This window comes from Phacochoerus africanus, chromosome 15, assembly GCF_016906955.1.
Source record: "Phacochoerus africanus isolate WHEZ1 chromosome 15, ROS_Pafr_v1, whole genome shotgun sequence".
Lineage (NCBI taxonomy): Eukaryota > Metazoa > Chordata > Mammalia > Artiodactyla > Suidae > Phacochoerus > Phacochoerus africanus.
Window position 1 is genome coordinate 106092489 of NC_062558.1, and position 14566 is coordinate 106107054.

The 14566-nt window shown below is 41.0% G+C and overlaps 1 protein-coding gene across 1 annotated transcript in view; it reads left to right on the forward strand.

The window, feature by feature from the left end:
• PLCE1 (phospholipase C epsilon 1) overlaps positions 1-14566 on the forward strand; it is a 349119-nt gene that overhangs the window by 34657 nt on the left and 299896 nt on the right. The window contains 1 exon segment of the mRNA XM_047759463.1: positions 982-2536. Within this exon segment, the coding sequence (XP_047615419.1) occupies positions 1334-2536 (1203 nt within the window). The 5' untranslated portion in view covers positions 982-1333.

Consider the following 14566-nt stretch of genomic DNA (forward strand, 5'->3'; position numbering starts at 1 on the left):
GGATTCGTTAACCACTGCGCCACCATGGGAACTCCACTTGTGCTATTATTGTCATGTATTTTATTTCTTCATTTGTTAGTAACTGCATAATATATTGTTATTATTTTTGCCTTAAATGGTCAATTATCTAATGTTCTTTAAAAAGTAAGAAAAAAATTGTATTTACCCACATGTTTAACATTTCTCATACTCTTTATTTCTATGTATAGATCCAGATTTCCACCTGGTATCATTTTCCTTGTGCCTGATGGGCTTTTTTTTTAAACCATTTCTTATATGTTAAGTTTTCTAGTAATTAATTCTTTTCAGCTTTTGTATGTCTAAAGAGTCTTTATTTCATTTTCTTTTTCCAAAGATATTTTTGCTAGGCATAAAATTCTATGTTGGTTGTATATGTTTTTTTCAGTACCTTAAAGATTCATTCCATTCTCTTTGAGCTTGCATTATTTCTTATGAGACACCTACGGTCATGCTTATATTTGCTCATCTCGTTTCATGTGTCTTCTTTCTCTCACTTCCTTGGCCCCATTAAACTCTCAACTCCTTCTCTTAAATTAGACCTGGTGTTGAGTTTCACTTGAGTTTCTCCTCCCTCCCTGGTAGCCTAAAAACTCTCAAACTGTAAGCCAGGGCATTTATAGAGCTCACCTTATTTGCTTTATTTTTTTCTTCTTTCAGGGATCACTATTTTGTGTTGCCTCTTGTTCGGTATCTGAAAACCATTAATTAATTTTTTTTTCTGATCTTATTTTTCAGTTATTGAAGGCAGGGGGATAAATCTGGTCTCCGTTACTCCATTTTAGTTGGAGACAGAAGTTCTGAAATATTGAACAAGAAAAGTAAATGCCTAAAACAAACTTCTGATTGCAAAACTCCTTGCTTAAAATGGGTTAATTTTTTTGCATTAGCTTAGAATTATGAGTTCATTTTAAAGAATTCACTTAGTGCCACAAACTTTGACATTATCTCTTTTTCTTACAGGAAACATTCAGACTAGATTTTTAAATCATTGTAAGCCAGTGATGGATCAGAAGTTACAGAATGCACTGCCTAATAAAAGTCTTCAAAAGAATTGCTTCAAATAACCAAAGAAAGAAAATTGATCTACCACCTTAAAACCTTGATCTAGAAAAACATTGGACATGGTAGGAAGTAATGACTTGGGAAATTTATTTGGCTCTTAATGTGCCTAAATGAAAGGAATTGTCACTTTTTTTCTCAGAGTACTTGTATATCTGAGATTATTTTAATAATCAGTGGTTTTATTAACATCTTGACATGATCACAAGGGAGGAGAAACAAAGCAATAGTTAAAACTTGCTCATTGATCAAGATGACTTCTGAAGAAATGGCAGCTTCTGTTCTCTTACCTGTGACTCAGAGAAAAGTGGTATCTGCTCAGTTGGCTGTAGATGAAAGTAGTGAAAAGGGCTCAGACATCAATTTTCCAAAGTCCCTTCCCATCAGGCAGTGTGGAGAGACTTCTCATACCATCTCACAACTGAACACACTTACAGAAGAATCTTCTGGAAGCAACTTGCACACGAATCTCTCAGCAGCAAAGGAGACAATAATGAGTGATGAGAACAGTAATGAAAAGTGCTGGGAGAGAAGCATGCCAGATTCTGTGAAAAACCTTAATATTAACTGCAACAACATATTGAAAAACCATCAGCGTGGCCTTCCTCAGAGCCAGTTTTATGAAACATGCGAGTCTATCACAGAGGAAGGCCTGTGTTTAGAAACTGGAATCCCTTCTCCACTGGAAAGAAAGGTGTTCCCTGGAATTCAACTGGAAATGGACAGACCTCCCATGGGCATGGGTCCATTAGGAACTCAATCAGCCATCATAGAGATGGGCCAGGCACACCCTGACAGCAACCCGACAGTGATTCACTTTCGTTATGAAGTGGACAGAAGAATGCCAGACACTTTCTGTCCCCTGTCAGATAACTTGGTCTTGGATGATTGTGGAAACTGTGTACTGCCTGGTGTTGGTGGGGAGCCAGAGAAAAATTACTTGGCGTATACTTGTAAACTGATGGAATTGGCAAATAACTGTGATAATAAGAATAGGCAGCTGCAGTATGATCCTTGTGACCCTTTGAATGACAAATCCTTGTGCTTTGAAGCCTCTTTCCCAAAGGCCAATGTGCTATGTTCAAGGGACAGCTTTTGCGGGGAGGATTTTACTGACAATCCACCTGCCAAGACCTTTCTGAGCCATTTTGAGGACTTCCCTGATAATTGTGAAGATGTAGAAGAAGATTTTCTCAAAAGCAAAAAGGAGCGGTCCACTTGGTTAGTGAGGAGATTTTGTAAAAACGACAGAGAAGTTAAGAAATCGGTGTATACCGGGACCAGGGCCATTGTGAGAACTCTGCCTTCTGGTCACATTGGGCTGGGAGCTTGGAGTTACATTGATCAGAAGAGAAATGGTCTCTCACTGCCTTGCAGGAGAGTCATGGGACGGCTGTCAACAGTGGTGATCAGGCAAGATGGGCGCCAGTGTCTGTCAGAAGCCCAGTGGTATCCGGTAAGAGTTAAAGTTTCTTTTCATCAATTCTTAAAAGCTGATCTTTTAAAAACAAAATTTCTGTCGTGTCCATTCACAATATATTAAGTTCTGTCAAATTATGATTCTTAGAGGAAGCATTTGTAGTTATTAGAAACTAGTAGACCTAACACTGGAATTGATAGCTGACAGGATGAACTCTGCAACAGTGTAAATAACAAAATACATATATAGACATGTCATCAGGAGTGGAGAAATTAGGGAGATTCCTACTGTACATAGAATTACAAAACAGAGACTCGAGATTGGGAAAATAGCTCCTTTAACTGGTTATCTAGTTGTGTCCTTTGGAGATACACACTTCTATTCTCTTCTACCACATAGCTCATCATTGCTTTTAGGTAGCAAAGCCTAAGGGAACTTAAATCTGGTTTTCTCCATTTTCTGGCCAATTCTCTTTAGTTTCTTCCCTCTTAACCTTTTATGCCATGGGCCCTTTTGGCAATTTGGTGATGCCTTTGGGCTGAGAAGAACAGGTTTTAAATGCATCAAATAAAATACAAAGGATTATAGGAGTTCCCGACATGGCTCAGTGGTTAACAAACCTGACTAGTATCCATGAGGACAGGGGTTCAATCCCTGGCCTTGCTCAGTGAGTTGGGGATCCGGCATTGCTGTGGGCTGTGGTGTAGGTCGAAGATGCGGCTTGGATCCCACATTGCTGTGGCTGTGGCGTAGGCTGGCAGCTGCAGCTCTGGTTCAGCCCCTAGCCTGGGAACTCCCACATGCCACATGTGCAGCCCTGAAAAGACAAAAACAAAAATAAAAAACAAAAAACGAACAAACAAAAAAGCCAAAGGATTATAACAGACACAGGTTATGTGGACATACATTTACTAAGTTTTTTTTTTGGTTTTTTTTTGTCTTTTTGGCATTTCTTTTTTTTTTTTTTGCATGTGTCTTTTTTTTTTTTTTTTTCCCACTGTACAGCAAGGGGGTCAGGTTATCCTTACATGTATACATTACAATTACATTTTTTCCCCCACCCTTTCTTCTGTTGCAACATGAGTATCTAGACAAAGTTCTCAATGCTATTCAGCAGGATCTCCTTGTAAATCTATTCTAAGTTGTGTCTGATAAGCCCAAGCTCCCGATCCCTCCCACTCCCTCCCCCTCCCATCAGGCAGCCACAAGTCTCTTCTCCAAGTCCATGATTTTCTTTTCTAAGGAGATGTTCATTTGTGCTGGATATTAGATTCCAGTTATGAGTGATATCATATGGTATTTGTCTTTGTCTTTCTGGCTCATTTCACTCAGTATGAGATTCTCTAGCTCCATTGATGTTGCTGCAAATGGCATTATGTCATTCTTTTTTATGGCTGAGTAGTATTCCTTGTGTATATATACCACATCTTCCGAATCCAATCATCTGTCGATGGACATTTGGGTTGTTTCCATGTCTTGGCTATTGTGAATAGTGCTGCAATGAACATGCGGGTGCACGTCTCTTTTAAGTAGAGTTTTGTCCGGATAGATGCCCAAGAGTGGTTCACAAGGATGGTTCAACATACGCAAATCATACACCACATTAACAAAAAAAAGTCAAAAATCATATGATCATCTCAATAGACGCAGAAAAAGCATTGGACAAAGTCCAACATCCATTCATGATCAAGACCCTCGCCAAAGTGGGTATAGAGGGAACATTCCTGAATATAATCAAAGTCATTTATGATAAACCCACAGCAAATATAATACTCAATGGGGAAAAACTGAAAGCCTTCTCCCTCAAATCTGGAACAAGACAGGGATGCCCACTCTCACCACTGCTCTTCAACATCATTTTGGAAGTCCTAGCCACAGCAATTAGACAAACAAAGAAATAAAAGGCATCCATATAGGAAGAGAAGAGATCAAACTGTCACTGTATGCAGATGACATGATACTATACATAGAAAACCCTAAGGACTCAACCCCAAAACTACTTGAACTGATCAATAAATTCAGCAAAGTAGCAGGATATAAGATTAACATTCAGAAGTCAGTTGCATTTCTGTATACCAGCAATGAAATATTAGAAAAGGAATACAAAGATATATTTTTGGCATTTCTTGGACCACTCTGGCAGCATATGGAGGTTCCCAGGCTAGGGGTCTAATCGGAGCTGTAGCCGCTGGCCTACGCCAGAGCCATAGCAACGCGGGATCTGAGCCGCGTCTGCAACCCGCACCACAGCTCACTGCAACGCCAGATCCTTAACCCACTGAGCAAGGCCAGGGATCAAACCTACAACCTCATGGTTCCTAGTCGGATTCGTCAACCACTGCGCCATGAAGGGAACTCTTACTAAGATATTTTTGAAAGGGGGCTATAACAGGGTGCTTCTTTATCAGCCCACTACATAATGACATCTAGGGATGTGATAACTACCATAATTTCAAAGTAGTAATGAACTTTAGTAGGGAGTGATTTGCCTGGGGTTTTCCCAGTTTTAGAACTTAAGTCCCACGTTCTGGGAGGGCCCCTTAGATTTGGTCACCCTAATTATAAGTACTATTTTAGGGAGTTCCCGTCGTGGCTCATTGGTAACGAACCCGACTAGTAACCATGAGGTTGCAGGTTCGATCCCTGGCCTCTCTCAGTGGGTTAAGGATCCAGTGTTGCTGTGAGCTGTGGTGTAGGTCCCAGACATGGCTCAGATCCCACGTTGCTGTGGCTGTGGCATAGGCCAGTGGCTACAGCTCCAATTAGACCCCTAGCCTGGGAATCTCCATATGCCTTGGGTGTGGCCCTAAAAAGACAAAAGACAAAAAAAAAAGTACTATTTTAGGGTTTCTTCCATGATTATAATATATGGAAATACCTGTGATTTCTATTGATGATAAGACCACAGGTCCTGCTTGTACTTTTGAGTTTTGTTGCCTTTATTCATAATTGAAGGAAATGCTAAATTTCTCTCAGTGGTTAATAAAAGCATTTTTTTTTTCATCCAAATTTTTGGGCTCTCCATCCACAGTTCCCCCTCTTTAAGTTTAGATTTCTGTTCCATAAATAAATATATTTGGCTGCCCACCCTGGACCTGATCTTGCGTCTGAAGCCAGCATCATGTGTCCTCTGGGTTTCTTCCTTTCCTGGATAAATAGCCCTGCTTCCTTCACCTGAATTTCATGGAGAAACTGTTTCTATAACTCTTACATTCCATTCTTCACAATTCTTTAAAACTTGGACCTATAAATAAATACCCAGCCTAGAACATCCCTTTAATTGATACATGGCTAGAGTATTTTTATTTTCTTCATCATTGTAAACCATGTGAGCTAATATTTTACATGTGCTAGACATTGGGCTAAGCAACTTACATCCTTGATTTCATGCAGTCATCTCGACTGCTTTTCTGATATTGCTCTGATATTAACCCCTTGCATTGCTATGAAAATAGAGTCTTAAGGAGGTTCTGTGCCTTGCCCAGAGTCACTTAGCTAGTAAGTGGTTTAATTAGGATTGTAAAACAGGCAACTCACGCTCTTAGCTTCTCAAAATCTGGAAAGCTCTAAAATTTAGATTAAACTTTTAAAGGAACAAAAATAATTCTGTTCTTTTCAGTGTCTGTGGATTGAGTAGCCCCACTCACTGATGCTTCTGGTATCTCAGACTTGGCTGTGTTCACTACGATGGTCCTAACCTTGGTTAATACGTTAGAATCAGTGTCCAGGTCCCATCCCAGACCCTCTGAGTCAGAATCACTAGGGTAGGGCACAACATGAATATTTTTTCAGGGTTTCCCCTGGTAATTATATGATTCTGTGGAGTTGAGAACCACTGACCAGGAGCTTAAACTGAGCTCTTTACTTTTTGGTCAGGACATTTCAAGAGTATTTGCTCTGCCCTAAATTCCATGACCCACCTCTCAGGAGTGTCAGGGGTGCCCTAGGAACCTGCCTGAAAAGTGACAGCCTGAAGCTCTTTCTTTCTGTATAGTTGACAGGCTGTTCAACCCAGCAAGTATCAGAGGATTTGGTTTTGAATCTTCACCTGATTCCCCATGAGACCTGAGTCGGGAGGTGGTGTCAGCTATCCACATGCTCCCTAGCACGTCTGACAGAATTTTGTCCACAAAGGGAGAAATAAGCTTGTTCTGCATGCGTGTCCAGCCTGCACTGTGATGACTTGTCCAACACTCACCATGAAACTGCTGCTGACAGCAACAGGCCATCCCACTTAAAAATGCGTTGATTTTAAAAATCCATATGCACTTGACCTTGAACATTAAAAACCCTGCAGAAATTTAAATATAGTCAAGTAAATGGAAGTAGACGGCCTGAAACTATTATCAGAGTTCCCCATACACTCATACAGACATGAGGGTCGTGAATCTAATGTCAATTTTAGAAGGATTTTTGGCATGCCTGTACTCATTTCTCCAGTTTTGGGAGACCTGCCACTTCTGAGAATGTTCACGGGTCCCTAACTCAAACCTGCCCCTATTCTGCTGGTCACAAGCCTTGGCATGGGTAATTTCCAATGAAAAGAACCAAAGAGATGATGCAAGTCAGCTCCTCCCTGCTTCTAGTCTCTGGAGGCTGGGAGAGGTTACTACACCTCCCACAGAGTGAACCCTGGGAACTTCTCTCTCCGTCTCTCTGTCTGGCCTTCCAGGAAACTGTGGGCATTTTATTAACCCTTAAGATGAAGCCAGAGGATGGGCCAGTTGTCCTTCTGTCCTATCTTAAAGGTGATTTCTGAAAGGAAGAGCCCTTTTTGAACATTGAAACACGACAGAAATGAGTCAGCATTTTCTAAAGTACGGTATTGTCTCTACATCTCATTCTTTAATTTAGAGGTTGGTGGAAATCCTTCTCAAGAGTTGCGCAGGTGAATTATATCTCCTTTCCTTGTAAGGAAGCTCTTATAAATTGCTTTCTCCACCAAAAAATGCAGACCTCCAATGCAATGATCCTGTTCCTGTTCTCTGATTATTTCACATGTCCATCCTGGCTCTTCAGTAAGATTATAAATTTATCAAGGGCATGAAATAGCCCTACCTTTTTTTACACTGTAATGAATGCACGATACCGAGTATTGAGAAAACAGAGCAGAGCGATGCTTAGAAACATGGTGTCTGGAGTCACTTGGCCTGAATTGAAATTGTGACTTTGACTCCATCATCATCTACTGGCCATGTGACCATGGGCAAGTTGTTTAACCTCCTTTCCCTAATTGCCTTAAAGGTAAACTGGCAATAATGGTTCTTGGTAGATTCAATTCAATGCTACCATAAAGTCTTCAGTTCACAGTGCCTGGAAGGGAGTGAGAGCTACACTCCTCCCCCAGGACCATTTACCACATGCTCTGTTAAGAGCTTGTCCCCACCTTCTTCTCCTCTTTGGTTTCACTCACAGAGACGTTTGCAGTTGCATGAATTTGAATATTTGCTCCTCCATCTATGATGTGGTAGCTTGCTCAATCCTTCCCACACATTTAGAGAATATGTTATTTGTCCAATTAGTTCCTTTGCTTCACTTTAAGCATCTTTTTCTTGTCTGCTTTCGTTAAAATGACCCAATTAATCTATGTTTGCACAGCTGTGCAGAGCAGAATAGCTTTGAATGGGAGACATTAATGAGGATTAATGCTGGCTGGCTGACTAACCGTATTGGTATCCTCCTCCTCCTGACTGTAAAAAATTAAAACCTACCCCTTATCCAGTTACATCAATACTCCCCTTGTCTGCTGTCGATTTATTGACTCAACAAGACAGCATGTTTTGGCAAGTGGCTAAAGTCTCCAGGTTAAAGGTCGATTAAGGGTACTTTTACTTTTAAAAAATTCTCCCCTTGCCTGAATTTTAGGGAGATTAAGTACCTGTAGTTATTCTGAATATGGAGTACAAGAGGTTCCTACTTCTGCAGGAGTCACCCATGTAACCTGAGCTCTGCATGCACTGAATGATAGAACACGTAGAAAGTGAGGGTAACAAGGCAGGCAGCCCACCAGGTCCTGTTTTATTGCTTCATTTATTTCCCTGCCTTGATCCACAAGACAATTTACCATGCAAGAATATGTATAGCAAAACAGAAAAAAAAATGAATTTTTACATTTTAGAAGTCAGACTAGAATATCTACATTAAAGAGGAAAATCAAAACCAGGCTTCTACCTGCTGCACTTCCATCCTTCTAAAATGTGTCTTTGTTCTTTACCTTTTTTATTTTATTTTTATTTTTTTGTCTTTTTTTTGGCTATTTCTTTGGGCCGCACCTGCGGCATATGGAGGTTCCCAGGCTAGGGGTCTAATCAGAGCTGTAGCTGCTGGCCTACGCCAGAGCCACAGCAACTTGGGATCCAAGCCACGTCTGCAACCTACACCACAGCTCACAGCAACGCCGGATCATTAACCCACTGAGCAAGGGCAGGGCTCGAACCCTCAACCTCATGGTTCCTAGTCGGATTTGTTAACCACTGCACCACGACGGGAACTCCTGTTCTTTACCTTTTGTTCTACTCTCTAGCAGAGAAAATTAAACTTGAGGCAATGAAAAATATTTGAGTGTTTAATATAAATATCTTTGTTGGTATATATGTCCTTGATTCTTTATTTTCTCTGTTATGTGTAAAGGGAACAACCGATAATAAATTCATCTTCTAAGCTGTACTTTATAGATGGTCAAATATCCATTGAGCCCTAATGTCCAGTGTTGTAATAGATGGCTGCTGAAATAGCAACATGTCTTATTTTCCAGTCCAGAAATTTAGTCTCCCTGCAACTTGGGTACAGTTTGGACCTTGAAATAATTAAAATTTCACAGGGTGCACAGGCTGAGCTGAAAGCCTGTATTTGGGGATATGCCAGGCCTCCTCTTCCATTACTAAGGGTTATGTGGGGTTCATGACATGGGTACAGGACGATGCTGGCCCCTTCCTGCTGAGCACATTAGAAGGGAATCCAGCTCCTGGGCTGTCCCTGCACAGTTTAGTCACGTCTAGTGCATCAGTGGAAAATGTGACGGGCTGTGAGAGGCCAGCTTTGTGACAACTGGGCAACTTTCCCTTATTAGCTGCACTGGGGCAGTGTAGAATGAATTTACTTGGACATTTCTGTAGTTACACCAGCCCATTGGCTGGAATTTGGCAAAAATAAATGGGATGAAAACTAGTAACTCTGGACCCTAGTTTAAGGTGAATGTATTCATGGCCACTGTTCTTCTTCTTTTTTTTTTGCCTTTTAGGGCCGCACCCATGGCATATGGAGGTTCCCAGGCTAGGGGTCAAATTGGAGCTGTAGCCGCTGGCCTACACCATAGCCACAGCAATGCCAGATCTGAGTTGTGTCTGCAACCTACACCATAGCTCAAGACAACACTGGATCCTAAACCCGCCGAGTGAGGCCACAGATTGAACCTGCGTCCTCATGAATACTAGTCAGATTTGTTTTTACTGAGCCATGACGGGAACTCCACCACTGTTATTCTGACTGTAGCTTTTTTTAAAAAAATTTTTTTTTTATTAAAGTATAGTTGATTTATAATGTTGCGCCAATTTTTTAATATTCTTTTCCATCATGGTCTATCCCAAGAGATTGGATATAATTCCTTGTGTTGTACAGTAGGACCTTGTTGTTTATTCATTCTAAATGTAATAGTTTGTATCTACTAACCCCAGACTCCCAGTCCATCCCTCTCCTCCTCGGTGACCACAAGTGTGTTGTTTATGTCTGTGAGTCTGTTTCTGTTTTGTAGATAGGTTCATTTGTGCCCTATTTTAGATTCCATAGGGCTATCAGTTGATTTCTCTACAGAAACACTGCAGGCCAGAAGGGAGTGGCAAGATATATTCAAAGATCTAAAAGGGAAAAACTTGCAACCTAGAATACTCTACACAACAAGATTATCGTTTAAAATAGAAGAAGAAATAAGGAATTTCTCAGACAAGTGAAAACTAAAAGAATACAGCAATACTAAACCTATCCTAAAAGAAATATTGAAAGGTCTCCTCTAAATAGGAAAGAAGTAAGAAGATAGAGGATGGAGGAAGTCACAGTTGGAAAGTAATCACTTAAATAAGTCAGTATACAGATCTCATGGTAGCTTTGGGACAGACATGGTCAGCATTAGGATTTTTTTTCCCTTTTCCCCAGATGTCATGCATAATGGAAATTAGCAGCTAGAGAGGCCTGCTCCATCCCTGGAAATGGGCCATGGTTAGAATGTGACCTGAAAAGAATCAGAACCTGTGGGCAAAAATAAGAGCATCATATGGAGGCCTGATCTAACCCACACCATGCCTTTTTACATAGGAGGGACTCAAGCTGCCCATAGAATGACCTTCCCATAGTCATGAGTGATGAAGTGTCCCTCCCCCCACCCAGTCCCCCTGGGTACTGACTCAAGTACAACAGCCCCCTCAGGGCTTGTAGGCCTCTTGGAGTGATTCAGATTCCACATGCAGGGACTGAAGCATCATTGGCAATGGAGTGGAGGTAGTGACTATTCCGCGACCCCTCCATGACCAGACTAACTCCTGGCTAAGGCAGGGCCCTTCCTGAAAAGCTGTTCTCAGACAATAATGCTGAGGTCATTTTCTGACCCTGTCCAGTAGTTTTTGGTTGGTTTTTTTTTTTCTTTTCTCTTTTTTGGTTCTAGCAGGTGACCTGGATGCATTCAGAGCCTCAGATTGGACATGAGTTTTGCAGAACTCAGTTATCCAAATCCCTGGCCCCAATACTTGGCCCTTGAATGCTAATTCCTTCACTCTCACTTAGGCCATCACCCCTCAAGCCTTTAGAAAGAGCTCAGTGGAAAACCACCTCAGCATTCAGCAACACAAAGACACAGTGATCTTCAGGAAGAGCCCTCCTGCGAAACCCAAAAGCAGATCTCCTTGGAGGGAAGAAGAAATATTTGGATTTTTTAAATTTTTAAAATCACTTTATTTAGGTAGAATTCACATACCCTATAGTTTACCTATTTGAAGTATATAATCCAGTGATTTAGGATATATTCACAGATATGTGCAATCATCACCACAATGTTAGAACGTTTTTATCACCTCAAAAAATACCCTTTAGCTATCACCCTTCATTCTCTCCATCTCTATCCCCGCCCCAATCCTAAGCATCCGCTAATCTACTTTCCATGTTTATAGATTTCCCTATTCTGGACTTTTATATGAATGGACTCATATAGTATGTGGTCTTTTGTGATTGGCATCTTTCACTCAGTGTAATATTTTCAAGGTTCATCTAAATTGTAGCATGTATCAGTACTTTGTTACTTTTTATTGCTGAATAATATTCCACTGTATGAATATAAACATTTTCTTTATCCATTCATCAGTTGTTGGACATTGAGGCTTTTTTTAAACTTCTTTGGATATTATGAATAATGCTGCTATGAATTTTTATGTACAGTTTTTTCAGTGGACATGTTTTTCTTTTGGGTCTATATCTAAAAATGGAACTGCTAGGTTATGTAATTATGTTTAACTTTTTGTGGAACTGCCACACTATTTCTAAAGCAGCTGCAGCTTTTTATATTCTCACCAGCAATGTGCAAAGGTTCTAATTCCTTTACATTCTGACAGTCATTTCTTAGTGTCTATCTTTTTGCTTATAGCTATCCTAGTGGGTAAGAACTGATAGCTCATTGTAGTTTTGACTTGCATTTTCCTGATGGCTAATGATGCTGACATCTTTTCATGTTGACCATTTGTGTAACTATGGAGAAATGCCTCTTTGAATCCTTTGCCCATTTTTAAGTTTTTGTTTTATTTTATTTATTTATTTTTTTGTCTTTTAGGACCTCACCCATGGCATATGGAGGTTCCCAGCATAGGGGTCGAATCAGAGCTATAACCGCTGGCCTACGCCAGAGCCACAACAACGCAGGATCTGAGCCACGTCTGCAACCTACACCACAGCTCACGGCAACACCAGATCCTTAACCCACTAATCGAGGCCAGGGATCGAACCCATGTCCTCATGGATGCTAGTTGGTTTTGTTAACCACTGAGCCATGATAGGAACTCCTAAATTTTTGTTTTAAAGTATTGAGTTCTTTATATATTCTAGATATGTCTATTATAAGATGCATGAATTACAGTATGTATTTGGATATAAGTGTATGTATAGATATAATGAATGAAAGTTAAAGAGTGGCACTGAAGGTTTATAGTTTTAATGTAAATGAAACTTGTTAAACCTTTCCTTGGATATTGATTTCATCTTAGTCTTTCTCATGCTACCCCATCAGCAACAACTCAACTTTCAAGTAAACCTTTCTTTCTTCTTTTTCTCCACAGTTCTCTCCAAACTCCAGGCTGCATAGTTTCTCCCTCCTCTTCTGCCTAATCCTTTTTTTTATTATCATGCATTAAGTCATTTTTCTTATTATCCACATTCTCCCCAGAGCAGTGTCTGGGAACAGGATTGTTACCTGCAAACTTGTGCATCACAAGGAAGGCATCCAAAGCAGAGATGGTTGAGCAGGAAGTCGCCAGATCATAGTAACGTACCTCCATGCTTGGGTCCAGCAGGGCCAGACTTGGGGTGAGACAAGCAGGTGCCTATGGTACAAATTTTAAGGAGGCAGGTGCTAGCTCTCTACTTGTTTGTGAATGCCCCCTTAAATTTTGAGCCATAGTCAACTTTCTTGTCTCACCCAGTCCCAGCTCTGGGTATAAAGGTCTAAGAGAATCTGTGGTTTAGAAATGCATATTCTCTTCATAGTTCAGGAATGGCTTGCCTAAACCCTTATATAGCTTAATATAGTTATCCTTAAAGTCTAAGCTAAGGACGGTTCCTCATTTTTAAAGTGTTCAAAAAAAATCACAAAAAGAAGAATATTTTATGATGTGAAAATTATAAGAAATTCAAATTTTACTGTTCACCAGTGAAAGTTATTGGGACATAGTCACACCCATTCCTTTATGTACTGTTTATAGCTGATTTCTCCCTGTAACAGCACAGTTGAGTAGCTGCAATCCAGACTGTATGGCCTGCAGAGATTAAGAAATTTTGTATCTGGTCCTTTGTAGCAAAAAATATGCCTTCCCCTGGCTTAGAACAACCCTCTGTACCTGATTAATTCCTACCCCTCCTTCCTTCCTCAGCCCAGATTTCACAGCCTCTCTGTGCTCTTTGCTGCCAGTCCCCTCCCCCTACCATGTATCCCCGTCCAGAAAGTCTCTGAGAGTCAGTGCTCAATACATATTTCTTGAATGACTTCCTGAATTATAAATGAATATAGGCGGTTTCCACCCACTTTTGATGTCTTCTCTCCTTCCCCAGGCTCAGTTCAAGCCTGTCAGCTGTCCTTCCCCTGACCCTCAGCATTTGGAACCAGTTCCTTTGTGCAATACCTAGGACAGAATCAGAATTTTCCATTGATATTCAGTAGGACCATTTGCAGTCCTGTGAACCCAGAGACCCATGCTTATCACTGCTACAGACTTGGCCTAAGAGACAAAGGAGGGACATGTTTGGATCTACTTGTTCCTGCCCCCATTCCCCCCAATTTCAACTAGCTGTAAAAACCCTTGGGAAAGTTTCCAAAGTTTTAAGTTTATAAGGGAACACCTGAGACTGTTGTGATCCATTGTCAGCCAGGGAGGAAAGAGAGCCCCCTGTCTTTCCTGTCCCAGGAAAGGGAGCTCTGTCCCTGCCCTTCACAAGCCCTAGTCCATACAGACAGATTTCCATCATGGACTGGAGGGGATCTAGTTCTGTCTTGCAGTCAGGGATGGGGATGGCATATACTGCATTTGTTAGTTGGGGAGATCATTTAAAAACCCAAGTATGAGGAGTTCCTGTTGTGGCTCAGGGGTAACGAACCTGACTAGTATCCATGAGGACGTGGGTTCAATCCCTGTCCCCTCGCTCAGTGGGTTAAGGATCCGGCATTGGCATGAGCTGTAGTGTAGGTCACAGACTTGGCTTGGGTCCTGTGTGGCTGTGGCTGTGGTACAGGCGAGCTGCTACAGCTCCAGTTTGACCCCTAGCCTGGGAACCTCCATATGCTGCGGGTGCAGCCATAAAAAGACAAAAAAAAAAAAAAAG